Raw genomic sequence first — 24,512 nt, forward strand, 5'->3', positions numbered from 1 at the left:
ATAAAAGTTTAAATTACAAATGTATCATAACACATTTTAGTAGAAAAATTAAATTCTCAAAAAATGCTCAGAACATATCCTTAGATAATTCAATGTTAAACAATGTAATAATTTGATTAATAATGCGTTCAAAAATGTTAGTAAACATCCCTCATTATAAGAATTAATGTAAAAGGTGTAGCTTTTAAAGAAAAAAGCTTGAAGACAATTGAAGAACATGACCAAAAAAAAGAAAAAAAGGTTGACGACGAAAACCTTACAATCGAATTTAGTGTCCTAGTTTCAAGTTTGAATAATTTAAAAAGAAAAACTAGCGCTTAGAAACACATATCATCGAAGGACCGTACACGTAGCTTAGAGATGTAAATTAAACAAGACTGAGCCAGACATAACATCGGTAATAAAATTTTATCCAAACATTTCGTTGTTTTCCCATCATGTTATTTCAGAGGTTTTTACAAAATATACATAAGTTACCGTAATCAAAGTTAACAAAACAATTTTAAGTTAAATTTAAGTTTATTTAAGAAATAAGGTATCATTTTAAAACATCTATCGGGATATAAATACGGGTTGGTCACGAGATTAAATACCATAAAGCCCGAAGGAGGGCTTAATGATGAATTTAATCTCCTACCAACCCATATTTATAAATGATTCAAAATGATACCTTATTACTTTATTCACATTTGTGACTAATTAATACTTTAAATTTGCCTGATTGTGACATTTAACATGTGAAATGCATTATTTTTCAAACCCAACGGCATGTATGTAATCCACGGAACGCGCGTCGGCCCTTTATGACATCACTGAGAAATTACGTCGAAGGATTATCCATACGCACATTTATGACCTCTTGACACCGTATAGTTATAGATATGCATTGCTACAGTAGTGTTATAATAAGGAAAACATTAACAAATGTAAATATTTAAGATATAAGGTATCTTTTTTTAGTTTTATTGGGATGTAAAACGGGTTGATCACGTGATCAAATCCCTTTATGGAAGATTTGATCATGTGCCAACCCGTTTTAGATACTTTTTTAGTTATATTTACATTTGTGACTGATTTATTAAAAATAGTAAGGTACTGAAGTTTTAAACCCATAAGATATTTACATTTTTTTCAAAACTCAACAGTATAATTTGAATGCGTTGAACACGTCGATCACTTATGACGCCACTATGAAATTACATAGATAGTTTATGACTAAACAATCAATTTAGGGTCACATGACGAACTTGTTTAACCGAGATGTAAAAACGCCTTGCTCAAATAGTGTTATAGTGTTATAAGGACAAACATTTGCAAATGTAAATATTTAAAGTTACACTTAAGTTAATTTTAGTCTTCAAAATTTTTCACAATGAATTTCAGGTTCTTATTTCTTGTGTTTTTTTTTTTATTTTCGCGAGGTACGCAGTTGATCCATACGATGAGGGTTCGGAACAGATCGTGTAAACCGGTCTATCGGATGAGACTGTTTAAACCCAAGTCTCTTGTCGTTTTAGGTGCTGACACGATAAAATATTCCTCACTGCTCAATGGTCACCAGCATGGATAGAGTGTCTGCTTAATGGTTACCCGCGTAGCGCAGTGGTTAGAGTGCACGTGTCTGCTCTAGAGTCGCGAAGTAAGGAGCTGATCCTTAATTACGTCGCGGGTGCGAATCCCACAGGGGGACGTGGAGACCGGTCCTTCATCAGATCGTATAAACCGAGGTCCCTTGTCGCAGTAGGTGCTGACACTAAAAATATCCCTCACTGCTCAACGGATATTGGTGCCGAGCATAGAACAAAAATTTGTCAATCTCCCCGGCAAATGTTGGCATCTTCATATGATTAAAAAATTCTCGAGAGGGACGTGAAATAGCATTTAAACAAACAAAAACATATCATTTACAAATCTTAAAATATTAGCATTGAAGGAAATGTAAAATAAAAAATTCAAAAAGTTTTTTGAAAATTACTTCACTTTAGTGCATTTTGGTAGGGAATCCTTTATTGTGAATGGAAAAAGCCATAATCGTTTTCTGAAATATTTTGTCGTCTCTCGTGTAGATGATTGTATGTATCACTTTCAGTTTGTATTTCTTGATGTTCAGAATTGTATGATGATAGTTCCTGAAATTAAACATCATACGCACATATTTTATTGACACCACTTAAAGCTTGTCGACGATCAATACTTCCTCAATTATGAATCATTAATATAAGTGAAACAATCTTTAAAATTCTTTTTTAATACATTCAATGCATGAATTTCACTGACTCAACGAAAATAATACACTTTATGCGCTTATATATAAATAAACCAGAAGACCCTGAAAAGACATTGGCTCTGTTGGTTTGTAAAATGAAGATTCCACAAAGGAAAAAAGTTTTTGATATGATAATAATATATACATGTATGTGTGAATATCTTTTTATTTGAAATGATGTGAACATCGTGTACATGTAAAATTATACAAATGTGATCCACTTTAACCTGTGATTAAAGCATAAAACAAACTATTGAAAAGTAATTGATGGAATAAATAAGAACGCTATCAAGCGAAGGAAATGCAACAGAATTTATACATTAAATTAAAAAATTAAACAATAATAATAATACATGTAACTAGAGCAAAGCTCGTTGCCAAGCAACGAGTAGGTCTTCCGTCCTGTTTAACCGTAAGTAAAGTGACCGGAAGTAACTTTCATCTTTCAAAAAATGATTAAATACATCCAAAATTGTTTAAATCCCCCAAATCTATGTTAATTAATGCAAAAATAAACCATATTTGCTACTGGTTTGACCGGAAGTGACGACGACGGACAGAAAATTGAATTTTATGCTCTTAGTGACAGATGTTACATGTACTTTAAAACTTGTCAAGAACGAAAATTTTTGGAATTCGTGATAGGAATATTTTCGGACCATAGCGAGCAACGGCGCTTCGTACTTCCGGTGACAATGATATACTCAATTCACTTCTCCAAATGTTGCTCTATCATCACTAAAAATTTCATACTTCTATATTCAACGGTTTCTGAGAACATTGCCGGACAAAGTGACCCTCTAAAAATGACAAAATCGCAAAAATCTCCGAACCGGAAGTGACGTCATCAAAATAAAAAATGGATCTAGATTTTTTGATCTTCTATCAGACCTGAAAGTTTCATGAAAATCCATCGAGCCGTTTTCGAGAACTCGAGTGCACAAAATCGATAAGAAAAAAATAAGAAGAAGACTAGAGCAAAGCTCGTTGCAAAGCAACGAGTAGGTCCTCCGTCCTGTTTGACCGGAAGTAGCTTTCAATTTTAACAAAAACGAGAAATAAGGCCACAAAATGGTTTGAATCATCTAAAGCTAAGTTTATTAATGCAAAAATAAGCCATTTTTGCTACTTCCGGTTTGACCGGAAGTGACGACAACGGACGCAAAATTAATATTTAAGCTCCCAGAGACATATGTTACCCAAAAACTTGTCAAAAACAGCAAAAATACATGGTTTTTAACTTCTTCCGGTTTGGCCGGTAGTGAAGACGCCGGACGTATTTTGATAACTCCAGTAGATTCAGCTTGTCGTTTTGAACAACTTTGCTTCTTTGACGTATTACAAATTCTCATTACTTTTAGAGATATAAAGGAAAACTTTCGGCCCCTATTGGCCCTTGATTTTAGGGGCTAGCCCTTTTTTTCGAAATATCATTTGAAAGATCTCGGAATTCTAAACTTCTTTTGTTATACATGCTTTAACAAAATATTTCCAAGTAATAAGTAATCGTTGAAAAGGTGTCAAAATTTGTGAAATTCGTGATAGGACTATTTTCGGACCATAGCGAGCAACGGCGCTTCGTACTTCCGGTGACAATGATATACTCAATTCACTTCTCCAAAGGCTGCTCTATCATCACTGAAAATTTCATACTTCTATCTTCAACGGTTTTTGAGAACATTGCCGGACAAAGTGACCCTCTAAAAATGACAAAATCGCGAAAATCTCCAAACTGGAAGTGACGTCATCAAAAAAAAAAAAAAAACAGATCTACATTTTTTGATGTTCTATCAGACCTGAAAGTTTCATGAAAATCCATCGAGAACTCGCGTGCACAAAATCGGTAAGAAAAAAAATAAGAAGAAGAAAAATTGTGGAAAAGAAGCCTAACATAAACAATGAGGTTTTCCGCTGAAGACGAAAGACCTTAAAAAATAGTTGAAAAGAAACCTAAGAAAAACAATAAGGTCTTCCGTTGAAGACGGAAGACTTTAATAATAATAATAATGTTGATGATGTAATAATAATAATAATGTTGATGATGTAATAATAATAATAATGTTGATGATGATAATGATGATGATGATAAGGAGGAGGAGGAGGAGAATAATGATGATTTACTTTCAAATGTCTTACGATTTGATTTCTGATGTCCCTGTGTTCGAGATATGAGTAATGATTATCATCATTTCTTGTTTCCGAGTAAAGCCGGATATCAAAGCTATAAAAAAGTAATTGAAAGTTTTATTTATTGCCTTTTCATCTTGAATGTTTTCATGAAGCAAAGACATGACTTAATTTTACCTTTGATTTTCTCTTCTTGCACGCAATCTTTTATAAAAAGATGCAAAAACGATCACTGTAGAAAATACACCGAAAAGAAACCCTCCAATCCCGATCACAAACAATTTGGAATCCAATTTATTCACTATAAACAAATTAAAAATAAAAAAAAATAATTAGGAGTCCTGTCAACTAATTTCAATGTAATCATAGGAAAAAAGATGATACGCCCTGTTAAGACGAATCCAATAGACTTTAAACTAGAGGTACTGTACAGTGGTATGAGAGGAGTTGCGGATAAGAGATGGGTACCCCAAAGCGTAACAGACGGACGGAATTAACGATTACTATATACCCTTCCGCTTTTCAAGCGCGGGAGGGGGGGGGGGTATAAATATGCAAAATAAATTTGACATGTGTGTATCAAGATATTAATAAAGGATAAGTCTTTTTCATAGTTGAATAAATCATTTGATACAATAAAATTATATTTCAAACTGTACAAGAATAATGAATAGTGTTGAAAAGAACATCTCGCTATCAAATACTAGTAAACTACATAGGTTTCTAAATTTTCCACAAAATTTTTCGCGAATGTTTTCTTCTTAGCTTTTTACATACATGTATAAGATTTTGAACACATTCTGATTCATTTGAATATAAAAAATAGATCTGCTAAAAAAAAAAGTAAGTACCCATGTAAAGGAATTTTGATTTACTGTGGGAAGACATAGTTATCAAACCTCAAAAATACCGGGGTATATTGTCAATCAGGAACTCTGGCATCATTTTTGAAAATATCAACGTAAGAGTATTTCTGTTAAAGTAAAATAGTGTTTACACTACCTTCTATACAAGTATTATCCTTTCTAAAATATCCTTCTTTACATCCACATACTCCACTTTGACATACAAAGGCATTCTCTGTCCCTGTGCATTGTTCGTCAAGAAAACAAGGATCTTGGATAAATTTCCCAACTTTAAAACGTACAAATGCATGATTAGAATTTTTTTTAGCTAAATATTGGACATCTGCAAAACAATCTAATATTCGATGCAAGATACATAACACAAACTTTTTTTTAGAAATCAGTAATACGAGTATTTGCATAGATTTATTTTAAAATTCGAAACTTGAGTGATGTTGACAAAGTATAGTGGAGAATTTTATGAGAATTCGTTATGAAGATAAAAAGTTGTGCAAAATTTTTTATAGAACTATATAGAAAGTCTAGTATCTAAGCACCAAAGAAAACTGGCAATTTCTTTATATTTAAAGATTGTATAATGTATGTCATTTCATATTAAAATCAGTCAAAAATATATATAAATCCATGCATCCAATTTTTGTTCGTTTATAACCCTGAAATATTCTATATAAAAGTGTATTTCTTTTTTATTTTCGTTGATTTCTAAACGAGAAGCATCGTCATTTTATTTTCTTTTTTGTCAAAACATTGAGAGACCTTACCCAAATTAATACACCTTTGAAGAATCATAGCCCTAATTCCAACGGTTCAAAAGTTATGGCCAGATTTAAAGATTGGTAAATTTTTCAATATTTGGCCAAACTCTAAGATCAAAGTCAAAAAGTCAATTTTTTTTATGTCAAAAAAGTTCTTGTCACAAGAATTACACATGTGAAATATGAGAGCTATAGCTAAAACATCAAAATTTAGGGAAAGTGTTAACGTTTCTGTGCACAAACAAATGGACAGAAAGAATAAAGACGGACGAACAAGCAAAAGGATCTTTTCCCTTGAATCAATTATAACAAGGTCATAAAAATTGCAATGTTCCTGATCAAACTTTCTTAATGATTGAAGATATAATAACCTTATTCTTATTAAATTACCCGTAAAACATGAACCGTTCCAAGGTTTTCCGTGTATGCAAGAACATATACCTTCCCTTGAGCAGTGTCTGTCATTCTCAGAATTATTACATTGGATGTGATGCTTGCATGGTGCACCGATTGAAAGATTACCTGAAGACAAGTACCAACGTATAGTTACACATTAGAAGAAAACAAAATAGTTCATCACCAGGTTGTATTAACAATATTCTGTGTAAATATTCTTCTACTGACACATTATTTTCTTTGTAATTTCAGAATCCACACTTTAAAAATATTACCATCACGAGAGCTCGCTCGGTAGGGCTCTTGCTCCGTGATCGAAAGGTTATGGATTCGAACCCGGTGTAACGTTGAATATTGACCCCCGGCTTTGACTGAACTTAGATGATAAAAATAAATGTAGTGACTTTTCCTTATCGAAGCGCTTAGCACTATGAGGAGAAGTTCGCGAGACCTTAGGAGAAATTGAGGACCACTGTCTCAGTAGGAGGGGAACAATATGAATCTCTTACTGTTCATTGACCCTGACAGCCGAGTTATGGTACAAATTTGAAACCCTTTACCGGAGTAAATGGATGAAAAATTCTCGATTTGATTAATTCATGTTATCAGTTGCTACTCAGTTTCAATTCAATATCTTCTTGAGGATTTTTAAAAGAGCTGTAACAATGATGGATAATCGTACAAGCAATCTCGTTTAAAGTCATCATTTTGTAAGTTCATAGGCCGATAGAATAACATTGTCAGTTAGTAAAATTTATCATTGGGTCAAATGCTGACTGGCGTTTTTCATACTAATAGGTAGTCCATTTTTTACACTGAATTGACGACGGATTCTTCCGTTATTCCCTGATCATGACAAGAAACACTTGGTGGTTGAGACCGGTCGGCACGGAATGCACACTCCTCCATTACACCTGGTCCCACTTCTGATGTTTTGGGGGTCTCTGTTTGCTCTGCTTTTATTTTGAATTATTTTATTGACTTTTAATCTTAAAAACTTTATATCCAGATGTTTTATGCATGCTCTTGCGTATCGATTTATCAGGGTGATTATCATTATGGTAAACTTTATTTAATTAACGGAGTATGATGGTGGAAATGACAAATCATTACGATTTACGTATAGCATACCTCTACAATTCTTCGCAAAAAAATAAAATGAATAAAATTAGAGGGTTTTTCGCGTAGAACTCAAAAAAACCGTTTTTATAAGCATGCAAAATTTTGCACTAGTCGTATTATCAAGAAAGTTAAGTTAAATTTACCTAACATGCATTGATGATCAACTTTAATATACGATTCCATGCAGGCACAGACATTGTTAAGCTTTCCTGGAGAACAATGAGTTAGCAGTCCATTGTTAAGGCATTGTGCATGGAGTGTACATTCGTCACCAAGCCCCACAGAATCTATAAAATATAAGAAAATGTTAAATAAAGGCATGTGAGCCGCATTTTACAAAGTTCAAAAAGAGATATTCTCTTCCATTTCAAGTGGTCATCATAAAATTAATAGAAAAAATTAATTGCTGATTGTTTTTAAACTTACAGTTTAGACATTTATTCCGAAAGTCGATAAAGTCTTCTTCACATGTACAAGAGTTTAAGGAACATTTTGATGCGTTCTCTGTTCCATTACATTGTATGTCTTCTTCGCAATGCTCATGAAGGCGTCTGTTTTCTGATCGGTAAAAATGCATTGGTATGTTTTGTTTTAAAATGGATCAGATTCTATGCATATTAAGTACAAATAAACAAAATATATTTTAACATAATAAACAACATTTTTCAAAGTTTAAAGTTTTAAAGTCTTAATAAGTTATTATCGGTTCGTGTATGTGTAATGAGATGCCATTTTTAACATGTTTAGGTCAAACTTCGTTATTTCGAACTAAATTTGACTTTTTAACAAGTCTGATATATGAAATACATAGAGACAACGAAGAATATTCAAGACCAAAAGTCCATTAAACAATACAAATCAGGAGCAGAACAAACACGTACCTCCAAAACATCAGAGATGGGTTCAGGTTCAATGGAGGGGTATATTGCTGCATAAGTAAGGGAAGTTGACGATTGAAAAGTTAATGTCATTACGCTTGTTATAAATTTTTGTTGTTAGATATGAATTGACGTCTTTTTTTTAATATATCTTTTTTTCTCAAGCTAACCGGGATACATCGAATCAAAGTATGCATGAAAATATATATCGTTTATATCAAAGGATCTGAGATATCGATTGATTGATTGTATATTGTTTAACGTCCCTCTTGAGAATTTTTCACTCATATGGAGACGTCACCGATGCCGGTGAAGGGCTTCAAATTTAGACCTATACTCGGCACTCAGGGCCATTGAGCAGTGAGGGTTCTTTATCGTGCCAACGCCTATCGTGACACGGGACCTACGTTTTTAAGGTCATATCTGAAAAACCCGTGACTTTCACTTCTAGTGCCGAGCGCTTGGCGAAGGAACAGTCACTACCTTTGTTTACGTCTTAGGTATGACGCGGCGCCGCGATCGAGAATCGAACCCGGGCCTCCCGATCACGAAGCGAACGCTCTACCACTAGGCTACCGTGACCGGTTTGAGATATCGAGGGTAGAATACTAGTACTTAATAATAAAAAATCAGGAGTTCCAACTTACTTTGACATATCCATGATTTTCGAGATATCAGTGTAAGAAACACCAAAGTTCTGATGTATAATAATTCAAATATTTCTTTGAATCACATTTTCCCTCTAACTTGTCCGTAAAGATTTTTATTAGTAGTGTGAAACTAAAAACTGGCATACCTTGTAGACATCGATTTGAAAACTCCGTAAAGCCATCATTACAATGACACTTCCCACGGATATAGAAGTTTTCTTGGTGTCTACAAATCCCGGCGTTTGGAGTTCCGGTACAATCCTCGTTTGTTTGGCATGCGTCACCAAGCAACTTTTCCCCTAAAAAAGCAGATATAGAGTATCTGACGTCAACGAAAGCCAGTAGGTGTCAGGTAGAAGAAATATTCTACCAGGCGGCCACCAGAAATTCATATTGCGGTCGCCAAATTTTTCTCCCATATTCGTATACAAGTGTATAATGTGGATTAAAAATTAGCAAAATAGCTGTTTAAAAAACAAAATATACAGTGCACATGAATTTGTATCAGAATCTGCAACATTTAATCTTTACATATTAAACATTTTTGTACATTCGCAATAAAGTGTACATAGAGGAAAATCTGGTTTGTGGTACAGTTGAACTGTTTATTATCTTTATGAAATAAATGTCATGATTTTAGTCAATTAATACTTTTTGGGAACAAAATAATAGCTTCAGACTAAATATACGTCTTATGGAGATGCCTTTTAATAAACAATGCGATATTTAGTCCTAGCTTAAACCCAGTTTGCTCTGTTAATTAAGAGACATTGTAAGTTCTGAAGTAAAGACATAAACTTCATGTAAATGAATAAAATGAAAAATTCAAGTGAAACTTTTACAGTAGAGCATGAAAACAAATGACGTGCCTTTGTTCACGACTAATGTCTAGCGATGGTCTAAAAGATATAAGACAATGCATTGCGAAGCTAAAAAAATTGGGCCCTGATCAAGAGTAAATTGAGTGCTGATAGCTCTGATGATAAATAAAATAGAGTCATGTATATGTAGCAGGGAGAAATGCTTGTTCAAACTTCTAAAGTTACTGAAGATAGGCTACTTTGATCAATCACCACAATCATGATGTTGTTGTAATTAAGGTCTTCTGATTCCTACGGGAGTGATATTAAATCTTGCAACTTTTAAAAAAAAATGTACAGTTTTGTATTTTGAATTTGAGTCTAAAGAAAGTTTTCAAATTTATTTAAGTAGTTGATATTTGTTAAATCAATTACTGTTTTCATATTATTTCTAATTGTATGTGTGAAAGGAGGGGAGATAATACTATTGTTGTGTCACCCCGAACGAAGTCGGGGGATATGTTACAATAAAATTCGTGAAAACGATACACGGGGACTTTCTTGCAGATGGCTGGAACAATGTTACTGAAACTTTCCATAAAAATGGAAGGATCTTACAGCATATAGTTTATTTCGAAAATGATATAAATGTCAGCTAAATATTGCTTGCAATAGCAGACTTTCTAGTTTTTAATTATCATGTTGTTTATTTTAATTTTTTTTTTGGACATTTTTACTTTGTTTTTTCATCTCAGCCATACAAAATCCAAAAATACTCATTACAATATCTAATTTTGTTTCTATATATTTATTAATGATTTTTATTTCTTTTCCAATATTATGTATGAGATATAATGAATTAGGTACTGTTAACTCAAATGTATTGTGTTAGTTTGAGTGACAATAGTATTTTACGCGAGAATATTTCTAATCTTGAAATGGTCATATGTTTACCTTAAGAATATATTGCTTCAGTTGTATGTTGTCTTACCTTTCCTTAGTCCACACAATACGTACATCTCTGATTTCCGATTATAGTTGAATTCAGTTCCACAGAAATAATGCTTTATTGTAAAATTGTTTCTATCAATGTCTCCAGTAAATGTTGCATATACTTGAGAAATACGGATTTTTCTAGTTTTGACATTGTACCGTTTGTTTTCTACTGATATGATAATCCGACAAGTTGTGTTGCATGATGAGAAATTAGAATCTGTTAAAAAAATGAATAATTGTTGAAACATACAGCGCCGTATATTCCATATAGGCAAAAAGGCTGTAGCTTACACATCATTTTGTCAGGGATATTGCACTCAGTTTCAGTTGATAAACTTAAACCGACGTAAAGTCAATTTCTGCTCTGTTCAATTGAAATTCTAAAGTTTGGAATAATGCTGCTCAATAACATTACTGGAAACAGAAAACAGATGACCTCTCGGTGTTTTGAAAATAAATGAATAAATAAATTTTGCCTATTAATATACTAGTATTATTTTGTTGCAAATGTCAAAAAAAAGTATTCTTAGCATGAATCCGCTTTTTTTTTTTATACCTATCCCCTGTAAATATTTTCAGTCTTACTTTTTTAAGCCGATACTCAAGGGTTATATTAAGTCTTATCAGACAATATCAAAACCATCGACAGCAACAGGATGATTAAAATTGATAACTGGAAATATTTTGGTAAGTAGGAAGTTAAACGTATTGATCGTATTTCGATTATCCAGAAAGCAAGTTTCTATACTTTCTAAGCAATGTAAAAATAGCTAAATGTTCTCAGTTTTCTGAAGAGGTCTTCCTATCATGATATTATCTACCCATATTGCACCTCAGATTAAATCTGTGACTTCACACTAGCCTACACATCAGCAGATAGGAATATACGCCACTGACATAGTTAGGATATTTTCTAAAAGTTACTTTTATCTTTTTAATCATATCCCCATACCTCGAACTATCAAGTTGGAAAAATAAATATATGGAAGCTGAAATTCACAACTGCGTGAATCTTGTATAAAAGATTCGATTTCCCCATAACAATATTCACTGTAAAAAAAAATTCAAATTGCTATGCGTAACTACATATTCTGTCACATAAAAGGCGTCATTTCGCAAGAAAAAAAATGGTAAAAGAAATGTTTAACATTACAAAAATATTTTAAGATGTAAAATTGTTTAATTGTTCAATTCGTTTCATCTGTAAAGTGAGTAATTTAAAATACCTTGTACTGTAATGTATTGTGCAATTCACAAGACTGAGTCTAAAGCCAGCCCATAGCCCCATATCTAAAAGATATAATAAAACTCTCTGTACTGCTTTTATTTTTCGGAATGTATTTTTCCTATAATTATTGTTTATTGCTAATAACAGAGGAAAAACTTCTATCCTGTTGAATATACTGCTTATTGATCTATACTTAATCATTTTTTAGAAATAATTTTCAAGAATTATATACAGTCATAATGATATAAATAGAGATAACGATCAGTAAAAAGGCTCATGATTCTATTAAACAATACAAATGAGGAGTAGAGCAAATATGAACGTCTAAAACATCATAAGTAAAGAAATGTAGCCACTATTTAAGTATTCCTAACTTATCATGATATATATTTACATATTTATCACATTTATTTTTAACGTTAAAAGATACAATCATTTTCTTGCTTCTTCTTTTTGTATTTAAGATAATATTTAAAATTATGTTTTGAGGAGAGGAGAACTAATGATAAATAGGTTATACATATTAATGTTTGTATTAGTCAGACAATACAATATATTTCACTGAATATACTTACATACTAAATTGATCATAAATTTCCACATCTTAAAATCTCTATGACAAATCACAGAGTAAAGTTGGTTTTGATATTCTATTTTTGTAACTAGTATCCTGTATGCTACAGTATATACATGTCAATAACTACACTTCCCCTTTCCTGGAGTTTTTAGAATTTTCAGATGAAGTACATTGTTAGCTATTTATTGATATAAATTGTTCAGACATACAAGTAGATTTTTCTTTTTTCAATTGAAAACAGATACTTTTTCGTTAATTAAGGCTCATGTTCGAATCAATTTTGAAAAAAAAACTTTATTACTTTCTTAATGTCATAATTGAATAGATAATTTTCAAAGAATTCCTACTAAAAATATTTTAATCTCAACGTATTAGATGGACATGGGTCACTGTCAATAATTTGTAATATTCTTGATGTAATATGATATTTTCGACTTATTAAAACAAATGAGTTTTCTTGAAAGAAAAACAAACATCACCGATGAAAACCATTGTTACGTGACGAAGCTTAAAAACAATAAATCGAGTGTTTTGTGTAATTAGCATCTTTTTGTGATCATTATCAAATTTTAAAAAATGGTTTCAAAAACACAAAACATTGGCAAAATTACCACGTTGATGTTGATAAGGGCTTACTTGTCATGATCGGGAAATAGCGGAAAAATTTGTCGACAATTCTGTGTGTAAATAATAAATTTGTAACAATGAGTATGAAAAAAAGTCAGACAGCATTTGACTTGATTTTAAATTGTTTTTGATGAGGAGAAAACTGTATCCACAATAGAACTTATAAAATAATAACTTAAACTGAAATTATTCTTTTGTTTAACAACTTGTTTGTCAATACCTTACCTCGTTTAAGAAATTAAAGTTTCATACCTAGAGCATGCTATAGCCTATCGAATCAACGAGAGAAATTAATACCGTATGGAGGTTGACGATTACTTTTAATTGATAAAAAAACAAAGACTTGGATAAAATCATTGAATCATCATTCATAAAAAAGGAAGACTGCACTTGAGGATCTGCGAAATTTGAGTGAAAATAAACTTCAAAACAAGGATTATTTTCTTTTAACTGAAGGAATGATCAACATCTAATCTACAATTTAATCTAATTCCAATAATAAAAGTATGTATCTACGATGTACGAATGTTTTCTGGTACTTGGGTCATCACAAGTTCTTCAATCTCTGTATGATAATGAGGACGCCCACTTTTTTACTGACTTAATACATAGTCAGCGCATTGTTCTCTTTTTAACAGTAGTTGTATATTTGCATAAGTAATGTTGTGTCAAAAGTAGATTAGTAGAAAAACATGCGCTCATGGTTTAAAAGAGAAAAAAGCTGTTCCTTCTTACACTCCCTCTCAAGGGCTATGGCACATTAAATATTATTGCCCTTCAGAATTATACAGTCAATCTGATTGGTTCAGAGCATGTCATGTGAGGTGAGTCAATTCGTGATTTCTCCCTCACGCGCAGGGTGACAACTGATGTCACCCTTCAGATGACAATGAAATAGCGCAAGCGAGCATGCAGGGTTACAATTGTGTTGTCACCTTTTGAATGAAAATACAGAGGTTTAAGCGAGATGACTCTTATTCAAAATTAGAGGTACTGTGAGCAATGAGCTCACTAAATGATACCCTCCGCCTCCCATATGATTATAACTGATGACAAACTCCATGTTTTGCTGTGGCCGGGAAACATAAATTGTGTGTCGGATCAAAAAGTAAAATAGGAGGTGCACAATGGCAATACTAGTATATAATAAAGATTCTGTGAAAGTTTCATTAAATTTCACTCATTGGTATAAGAGGAGTTGTGGATAAGAGATAGGTACCCTAAAGTGTAACAGACGGACGGACGGACGGACAGACGGACGGACGGACGGAAATCCCGATTACTAAATAACCTCCCACTTTTCAAGCGGGGGTATAATTAAACAGTCATGTACAATTGCAAAATATGCTGGATCGGTAAACAATAAATTCTAACGATAACGTCAAAGTTGTCTGTTGACATATTTTGAAAGTATAGAATCAAAGCAGAGTAGGAGAAAACAAGAGGTTTGATTACTATTTTTTTTACTATATCTGATTGATTATTTAGATTCTTCAGTATAATAAAACTATTATGGACTGTTTAGAAGGGAGATATCACCAATTATCAGGTCTGAGTAGGGTTGATACCCGAGGTGATGTCTCCCTTCTAAACAGTCCATAATTGTATATTATAATTCACCACGTGACATCTTTCCTCGGGTAAATTTGTGAATACAAAATTCCGTCACCTGACTTATAGGTAGCGTGTTTATACATGTAGCTAACTAGGACACAGTGTTCGAACACATGAAATGGTCAGCCATCAATTTAAAATATTCTTTACTAACATGGATGGGCTCATACGTTTAAAACGTTTGTAAATAATGTACTTGTGCCATGCAGAATAAATGGAAAGATGGAAAATAAGGATTTCGTATATTTTAATACATGTCATTTTTAATCATAGAGTCTAATTTTAGATTCATTCTGATGATATGTTAGCTCCGCCTCTCAAAAATGCATAATGTTCAATCAAGGGCAGGTAAGTGTAAATGATCTGTATTTGGAAAACCATAAGGACAAATTCATGATATTAGTTAATTCATTACAGTCTGAAATTGTTTTAGTATTTAAATTGGGTGTCCAATTGACAAAGTAAATATATAAAAGTGACTTTCGGTTAAGTCTTAAAATCAACAGATAAAACCGATAAAAAGACCCCCAAAACAGCGTTAAGTGCAGTCGTCCTTTGATAAAGTTTTCTCATTTTATTGCTTAAAAATAAAGTGAATTAAGAAATAAATAAGAAATAGATAACTTTACTCGTTTATATATATCGTACGTGTAGACGGTGTATTACACGTTCTAAACGATCGAAAACACAACAATTAATGACGTCATCCGTACAAGGTCGTTGCAAAACGTGTAACTAATCCTCTCTGAAATTTTAGAGAAAGTATGTTGCTTTTACTACCACCAAGGTGATATCCTTAATTCTTATTTCCAGATTTAAAATAAAATCTCACTTGATGCTCATTTATACAGTTACTTTAAAACGGCTTTTATAAACTGATATAACTACCGGTAAAACAGAAACGTGGCACGCGGACAGTCTACATTGAACGATGAAGATTCACGTTGAAAAAATTTAAGGTTAAGGTCCTGGGGCCCGTTTCATCAAAAGTCGTAGATTCAAGCCTTAACTTAGGCGTACTTCCGGGGCTTACGCCAAAATTTAGTCGGGCGTAATTTGCGTTTCACCAAGTGGCGTAAGTCTAGTTGTGAAAGATACGTTTAGTCGAAGGACTAAGTCCTTGACAACGCAGCATTGCGCAGGCGCAAAAACATAAACACTGTCCACTGAGTTCAAACATATGATTATATAACATTTTTGAAGAAGTTTTCCCATTATATCACAAATATAATACTTTTATCCATATGCCCTGAAAAACTGCCAAATCACGCCGGATACAGTTATGTTCCCCGGAAACAGTTATGTTGCCCTCCCGAACACAGTTATGTTCCCTCGCGTGCAATCATTCTGCATATTAATTACGTCGGGTTCGAAATTCACAGAGGCAGTTGCCAAGCAAATGTAAACAGTTCCGCGAAAGTTAAAAAGTCGAGACAACGTCTGCGATTTGTTTATTTGAATTTAGAGGAATGGGATTTAATTGGGGAGAAAAATTCTTTAAATACAACAAAGGTTATCAACACAAGTGTCAGCATACTGAAAACATTCTGCCATGAAACAGGACGGGGTATTTCGGAATTATTCTCAACGTACATATGTGTACATAGTGTTCAATAAATATGTTCGATGATCGATTTGGGTTCAATGCTTAAAAGCGTTATATACCATATATTACATGGCTTAATTCTCGGGCAGCAATACCAAAATATTTGCCCCTCAGTGACAGAAAAGCCGGCATCGGGCGACATAACACTCCAGGGCTTTCCTGTCACCTTGGGGCAAATATTCTGGTATGCTGCCCTCGAAGCCATGTAATATATGTATAATGTAATATTGCAGCACGTCAAAGTTCAGAATAACACAAATTATAGATAAATTAAACTTGCACTGATTGAAACATGCATGGATTGATAGGGTTATGTAGGAGATATGCATCTTATAAGAAATCGATTTTAGTTTTTTTTTTACAACATTTAATGATAAAAATCATAAATTGAAAGTAAAATAATGATTGTACATGGGCATGTATATCTGAATTAAGCTAAACTATTTATTTTGGAATTTTAATTACAGCCCCCCCCCCCCCCTTTCCGAAATTAAAACAGGTTAATGCCTTCGTCTTTGATAATAAATTTCATAATTCGATACATACCGACTCTACTGAAAAAATACTAATAATTAAGTTTGAGACAGTATAAGATTTTTTAAAAATTAATTTTATAAGAAATGTATACTTGCAAGCAAAAATAATGTATAAAAAGTTTATATATGTGCACATATTGAATCAAGAAATAATTTTTACACATCTATTACTAAGGTACACGTAAGACAATCCTTTCTAAGTCTATTAAATTTTTGTCAATTCAAATGATTCATTATAATATTGTTATTGTTTATTAATTAAAATGACACAAAGATTCATAAAACAATTTCGAATACTAGACTGCAGGTTCATAAAATTATAGACAAACATTCTTTACCATCTGCAGCTTAAATATGATGTACCGTTTATCAAGTACAGAGAGAGAGAGAGAGAGAGAGAGAGAGAGAGAGAGAGAGAGAGAGAGAGAGAGAGAGAGAGAGGGAGAAAGAGATTCTAAAAAAGAATGACTGCAAAGGTATTCTTACATAAATTCTCTGCTTTTGTGATCTCTGTCTTTAAAATTAAGTAACAGTAAGTCTTTATTTTGTTTTTCATTTTAAAAAATGCAGGATATTTAAAAAAAATGTATATTGTTATCCTATATGTGCTTTATATGCGCTCAGATTATCTCAGAGGAGGTAAGATTTACTCTATCAGACGAAAGCATGAAAAATAAAGATAGATGTCTTCTGCATCAATGTTTGTCTGAGAAAAAAAAATATTTTAAGGAATAATTCGTTTCTTGAACTTAACTGTGTAATTATCATCGTATTACATCGATATAATAAAAGTAATATTTTCCCCATTTAAAAATCTCTTATTGTCTATGAGACTCCTCCGGGTTGCGTTTTAGATTCACTTGGGATTTCACTTGTCCCAGATACCTAGAAAAATAATTACCTTCGCCTCTATTTCTGTACATTAAATGTTGAATAATCTGCAAATTCAGGAGGTTCTGGACACTCTCTCCCATCCCCTCGAGATCCACACATATGGACGAGGAGTAAATAAGAAATGGACTCTTCGACAGTTGTATTTGGATTTATGATGTATTATTTTTTCTGTAAGTTAAATGAAGAAAATTACCAGAAAGAGGATGATTGTGCTTAATTTTGAAACCGATGTTTTTCCCCCCAAAAAATATGTTGAGGAAAAGATTTTTTAAATCAAAATAGACAATTTTAATGAATCTCCCGCCTCCCTTACGAATATAATGACAGTATCCATGTTTTGCTATGTAAAACCCAAAATATGAGTCCGACCAAAGAGTAAATTAAGTCACAGGGGCATTATTTAATAAAGATTCTGTAAAGTCGCATTACATTTCATTTAGTGGTAAGAGAGGAGTTGTGAATAAGAGATGGGCACCCAAAAGCGAATAGACGGACAGACTGACAAGAAGCGGGGGAATAAATATAATTATATGTGTAGTCACTGTACTCGATTTACAATACCTTATACATACAATACAACAAAAATGTGTGTGAATGCTTTGTCAAAACGAAAGAAATGGTGGTCGAAGAAATCTCTAATAAAACAATCTTTTCTTTGAGAAGAATTCTATTAAAATATGAAGTACATTATTGCTTCAATCAACCCAAATGGTTGTAACAGCCCCCCCCCCCCCTACTCACTTCATAGTATGTATAATTAAATAATGCAATGTTTGTATTTTAAAGACATTTTAGAACCGTACTTTTTTCTGTAGAACTCGCTAAATTGTTTAAAAATGAGTAAAAATGCTTAATTTTAACTTTACGCCCGAACTTACGCCTACCTTTGAGTAGACGTAAATGTTTGGCCCAAATATAGTCAGGCGTAACGATACACTCTTTAATGAAACGCAAATCTTCGTGCTAGCCCCGACTTGACGCCGGCGTAGCGCTACGACTGGGCGTAGGACCTTTGATGAAACGGGCCCCTGTGTAGGGAAGAAACTATACTTTACAAATTTATTTAATTTCCTGTGTTAATAATAATGTAATCATTTTTGCACAATTGTTTTATGTAGAGAATAAATAGTATTTGCTGACGAGGTCATTTTTATGTTCTGGAATACAATTTAAGCTGATTTTATAAGTACTTTTAGTAGTGAATATTGTTTTTCATTTATGCATTTAAAGTGCACAATTTGAATTTTTCTATCATTGAAAATATATATATGAAACATATGGAGACAACAAACAGTGATCAAAATCAAAAGTCCATAAAACAATACAAAACAGGAGCAGAGCAGATACAGACCTCTGAAACATCAGAGGTGGAATCAGGTGCCATAGAGGAGTGAGCATTTCCTACCGACTGGTCACATCCGCCGTGTGCTCCTTGTCATGATCGGCAAATAACGGAAAAATTCAGTGTATAAGTAATGGAATAACAATTAGTTGGAAAACGTCAGTCAGCATTTAACTCAGTTATCAATTGTATTTGCTGACAAGGTCATTGTATCGACCACAGAACTTACGATTGATTGATTGATTGTGCATGTATATTGTTTAACATCCCTCTCGAGAATTTTTCACTCATATGGAGACCCCACCACTTGCCGGTGGAGAGCTGCAAATTTTGTCCTATACTCGGCACTTAGGGCCATTGAGCAGGGAGGGACCTTTTTCGTGCCAGCACCTACTACGACACGGGACCTCGGTTTATACGGTCTCCCGCGACGTAAGGAGTGACTCCTTACTTTGCGACTCTATAGCAGACGCACTTACCACTGCGCCACTCTGGCGACTAGATTTTACGAAATGATTACTTTAAACGAGACTGTTGATATTCTTATTTCATCAACATATATGTCAATAATTAACCTCGTTTAATTTAAGAAATTGTTCATACGTAGAACATGATCTTGTGTATCGAATCCTTTGAGATATATAGGTGATGAAGGTATATTACTGCATAGGTAAGGGAAGGTGACGTTTATCATAGAGCTTGGTTGTTAGATAACCATTAACGTCTTTTTCAAGTGTTACGAAATTCGTTTTATCACTTTTGTGCATTTAATTAATCACTCGCAGCGTATACTGTTGTTTCAGCGTATTAATATGCACATGATTGTATGTTATTAAATAATTTGTAAAATATTGTAAACGATATAAATTATATGCTGTCAATCGTGTAATATTGTTTTTGAGTCGGGTTCACTGTATTTCGACCCGGTCTCGATCTCGATATCATGTTTGAAGTCATTTATCACATTTCGTCTTTGAACATTGTATTGTCATTGTTTAAATCATCTTAATAACGTAATAGCTACTTGTACTTATTGTATTTTGGAAGATAAAATCTCATTTTGTATGGTTAGTAATTATTTTCTATTAGATTACTTCTCTGCTTGCACTTTCCCTGATTTGTTTATACCGGAAGTGGCGTACGGTTATTCCGGGTCAGCGATATGATTGGCTAGTGGAGGTTACCAGTGTGTACAGTAAAAGTATTTAAAGAAGCAAAAATTCGTCTGCTAGAGGAGAAGGGGGGAGAAGTTGGGAGGATAAAGAGGCCTCCGAATTATTATTTGTTCTACAAGTGCTCCCATAGTCAAGCATTTAAAGGATGGCAGACCCAATGCAGACCAGATGGGTAATTATATTAGTCAAGTTATATTAAATTGAGACGCTGAAATATCCCTGTGGGAGACCCATAAGTAGTGTGGAAGACGCATCGACGGAAAAACGTATGGGAGAATGTATGGGAGTTACTATGGGAGTTACAATTTATTATTAAAACTATATATAACTTATAGAATAGGTATAAATAAATATTAAATTAAGGAAAATAATATTATATTTTGGTACAAGTAGCTAATTTTTATAATTATTTTGGGAGATTTAGATTTTGCCTACGGGTTGTGGGAGTGACTTTACTTTATAAGGTGTCAGATATTTTATTGTGATTTTTATTATAACAATACTTACATTAAATTGTACAAAGTGTAAATAAATTTTATTTGTTGAACTTTTATCCTGACTTAATTATTTATAAAGTTGATATACGAGAGTGGAAAGCCCACACAGTTGCCCCAGTCTCTCCCGAGGTGGGAGGCGCAACACAAGTAAAATATCTGAGTATGAAGCAGATTTTTCAGACTCGAGTTGAAGGCCACAGCAAGTGTTTTCTTCTTTTCACGCATATAAGATTTTGCACAAATTCAGCTTCATATGAATACAAAATAGGTCTGCTAATAACGGAGCGCAATTGGTACCCATGGGAATTTCAATAGAATAAAAAAAACACATAGAAATTGTGAATTAGAAACCCAAGAATTGTTTATATGTCGACTTCAGAGAGTACATATATGTACTTGAGTGTGCAATCAGAATGTGTTTTAACAAGATGATTTTGAAAATGATCAATGACCATGTTATATTAGTTACATAGTTCTAGCCGTCTATGTTATCAAAAAGCCTGGTCTTTAATTTTTCGTGGGGAATGCTTGTGTACAAAGTTGAAAAGCCGTAAGTTTGTAAGCTGTTCCACATATGATTCACGTCTTTTCTTGAATATATTGTTGAACAGTACTTTTGAAGTTTTTCCCTCACTACTCTCAATATCTTAGCGAGGACTAAAGAAAGTTGACTAAACATTTACTGGAACCCACAGTGAATCTTTGTAAGGATTCTTATGAAGTTTTGGAAACCTCTGAGCTATACAATTTTATTTTGAAATGCATTTTACTAACAAAACAAGATGTCCTTTCGAGTTTTATTTTTACGAGTCATAGTACACAAATCCAAAACACTTCACAAGGCATCAACTATTACAATTTCCGTAAATTAGTTTATCATATATATAAATCATAATGTATATTAAATGAGCTGTGAATTCATGAATTAACCATAGTTGATTTTGTCATATTCTAGAGAGGACGTAAGCCTTCTATATATACATTATTATATATAAGGGTCTAATCTTTATTCAATCAGTTGTAATCAAGGGCAATGAAATACCATACTGGTAAGTCAATAATTTAACTCATTAGCATGCGTTTTCTATGCACAAAATGCCAATCATATTAAAGCTCACCTAAGCCGAAGGCTCAAGTGAGCTTTTCTGGTCACATTTGGTCCGTCGTCCGTCTATCTGTCCGTCTGTTGTCCGTGCGTCTGTAAACTTTTCACATTCTTTACTTCTTCTAAGAAACCACAGGGCCAAATTTTATCCAAAATTGGTACAAAGCATTTTTGGGTAAAGGAAAGTTTAAATTGTAAAAATCAAGGATCAAGTCCCTTCACAAGGGGAGATAATCAAGAAATAAAAAAATAGGGTGGGGTCATCAAAAAATCTTTTCAAGAACAACTAGGCCAGAAAAGCTGAAACTTATGTAAAACCATCCTGGGGTAGTGTTTATTCTAAATTGTTCAAATTATGACCCCCGGGGGGTGTTGCTAAAACGCGGAACGGAAAACGGAACGGAAAGCGGAACGGAACGGAAACGGAATATATTATTTTGGATTAAATCACTTAAAATACAGAAATCTTATCATAAACGATATATCTTGTACATATTCAATCCCCCACTATTAAATACAAGTTGATTTTGTCATGCTCAGTCTCTTATTTACGAAAATCACTAACACAGCAGTCACCTAGAATCGAATTTAAAAAGGGGGGGGGGTGGGGGTAAACGAACTTGAAAAGTATTTGACAAGCAAAAACACAAAAAGAAGACAGTTATTTGATTCGGGAGGAGGGATAAAACACAAAAAGAAAACAATTGTTTGATTCGGGAGGGGGATAAGTTCCAACTCCAACATCTTTCAGTACTATTTTTTTTTACACTAACTTACTATATTTATTACATTCACAAAAAGTGTGAAGACGTCAACTTGAACGAACAATACCGTAGTAAAAAGGTTATGACTGGGGGGGGGGGGGGGGGGGGGCAAATATTTCATATCTAGATGAACCATGGAAAGAGAAATAAAATGTAAAACAAATTTATTAAGATTTAAGATTACGTTTAGGGCAAACCTTTACGGCAAGCTCGAATAAACATCTCTTATACACACTGGTTGTTAAAATTTTATTCAAAATAGAATCGCTCTCTATCTATATTCAAATTCTGGATAGAAAAAATTGGAAAACTTTCATGTGGTAGATATAATGCAGAATCTTTGCATTCAGGGAAGTTAAATTTTGTTTGTTTGCGGTACATATGTGTGTATGTTTGGGGGAGGGGGTGTATATAAATGACCCCGTAAAAATGAGTTTGTTTTCCCGCTCATCGGAAAGGTCTGAGAACTTGTAATTGGTCTGCCCCCTTAGTAGTAGTAATAGTAGTAGTAGTAATAGTAGAAGTAGTAGTAGAAGAAACTGTAGTTGTAGTAGTAGTAGTAGAAGTAGGAGGGGTAGTAGTAGTTGTAGTAGTGGTAGTAATAGTAGTAGTAGTAGTTGCAGAAGAAGCAGAAGATGTAGTAGTTGTAGTAGTAGTAGTAGTAGTAGTAGTAGTAGTAGTAGTAGTAGTAGTAGTAGAAGTAGTAGAAGTAGTAGTAGAAGTAGCAGTAGTAGTGGTAGTAGTAGTAGTAGTAGTAGTAGTAGCAGTAGCAGTAGTAGTAGTAATAGTAATAGTAGTAGTAGTAAAAGTAGTAGCAGTAGTAGTGGTAGTAGTGGTAGTAGACGTAGTAGTGGTAGTAGCAGTTGTAGTAGTAGTAGTAGTAATAGCAGTAGTAGTAGTAGAAGAAGAAGTAGTAATAGTAGTTGTAGTAGTAGTATATGTTGTTGTAGTAGTAGTAGTTGTAGTGGTGGAAGTAGTAGTAAAAGTAGTAGTAGTAGTAGTAGTAGTAGTAGTAGTAGTAGTAGTAGTAGAAGTAGAAGTAGTAGTAGTAATTGGAGTAGCAGAAGTAGCAGTAGTAGTAGTAGTAGTAGAAGTAGCAGTAGTAGTAGTAGTAGCAGCAGGAGCAGTTGTAGTAGTAGTAATCATAGTAGTAGTAGTAGTAGTAGTAGAAGTAGTAGTAGTAGAAGAAGTTGGTGAGTTATAATTGATCATCTCTACTTTTTGTAAGATTTATCGGCCTTACACTGATTCTGAAAACATGTGCTGAAACAATTTCCACTTACAATAGGTATCTTGTACAAATATTTTATAATTCTAACTTCTATTTACATGGAATTGTTCAACATGTACCATATGAATTAATTCTACCAAACTTTTTTAATTGATGATTTACTAATTGATATTGTAGTACCATGTGCTTTGAGCATGCTCTTGAAATTCATGCTGCTTTACGAAAAAAGGAATGTCCAACAAGACTCCTCGGAGAGAAAAGTAAGAATAATATTCTCGAATACACTTCTAAAATAGCAATAACCTAAAAGGTATCTCAGATAACAACATAGACTACAAATCGAAGAAACGTTTGTTGCGTTCATCTTTTTTTAGGCGTGTCATTGCAACATCAACATTGTAATCAAAGCAAAACTATGGGTTTAAAAGGGGTGTTTATTGTTTCTCTAAATCCAAAATTT

At 33.2% G+C, this 24,512-nt stretch overlaps 2 protein-coding genes and 1 long non-coding RNA gene across 3 annotated transcripts; 1 reads left to right on the forward strand and 2 right to left on the reverse strand.

Moving 5' to 3' along the window:
* Window positions 1-4,619: 4,619 nt before the first annotated feature.
* Window positions 4,620-6,535, reverse strand: LOC134232935 (uncharacterized). The gene is made up of 3 exons (XR_009984875.1): window positions 6,405-6,535; window positions 5,396-5,527; window positions 4,620-4,694 (listed from the first exon to the last, which is right to left on the reverse strand). It is a non-coding gene; the product is annotated as an uncharacterized LOC134232935 (long non-coding RNA).
* A 1,008-nt stretch (window positions 6,536-7,543) lies between these two features.
* Window positions 7,544-12,759, reverse strand: LOC134232932 (uncharacterized). Its single transcript, XM_062714929.1, has 8 exons — window positions 12,660-12,759; window positions 12,083-12,146; window positions 11,809-11,906; window positions 10,852-11,073; window positions 9,207-9,359; window positions 7,959-8,090; window positions 7,676-7,819; window positions 7,544-7,551 (listed from the first exon to the last, which is right to left on the reverse strand). The coding sequence occupies exons 1-8, from the start codon at window positions 12,685-12,687 to the stop codon at window positions 7,544-7,546; spliced, it is 849 nt and encodes a 282-aa protein (XP_062570913.1). The 5' UTR covers window positions 12,688-12,759.
* A 10,491-nt stretch (window positions 12,760-23,250) lies between these two features.
* LOC134232933 (uncharacterized protein DDB_G0271670-like) lies at window positions 23,251-24,312 on the forward strand (the record flags this gene model as incomplete). Its single annotated transcript, XM_062714930.1, has 4 exons — window positions 23,251-23,279; window positions 23,502-23,800; window positions 23,883-24,014; window positions 24,230-24,312. Coding segments are annotated over exons 1-4 (543 nt in total), but the record flags the coding sequence as incomplete, so codon positions are not given.
* Between the last annotated feature and the right edge of the window lie 200 nt (window positions 24,313-24,512).

This window comes from Saccostrea cucullata, unplaced genomic scaffold, assembly GCF_032062105.1.
Source record: "Saccostrea cucullata isolate Sc308-1 unplaced genomic scaffold, CSIRO_AGI_Scuc_v1 ctg4301, whole genome shotgun sequence".
NCBI lineage: Eukaryota > Metazoa > Mollusca > Bivalvia > Ostreida > Ostreidae > Saccostrea > Saccostrea cuccullata.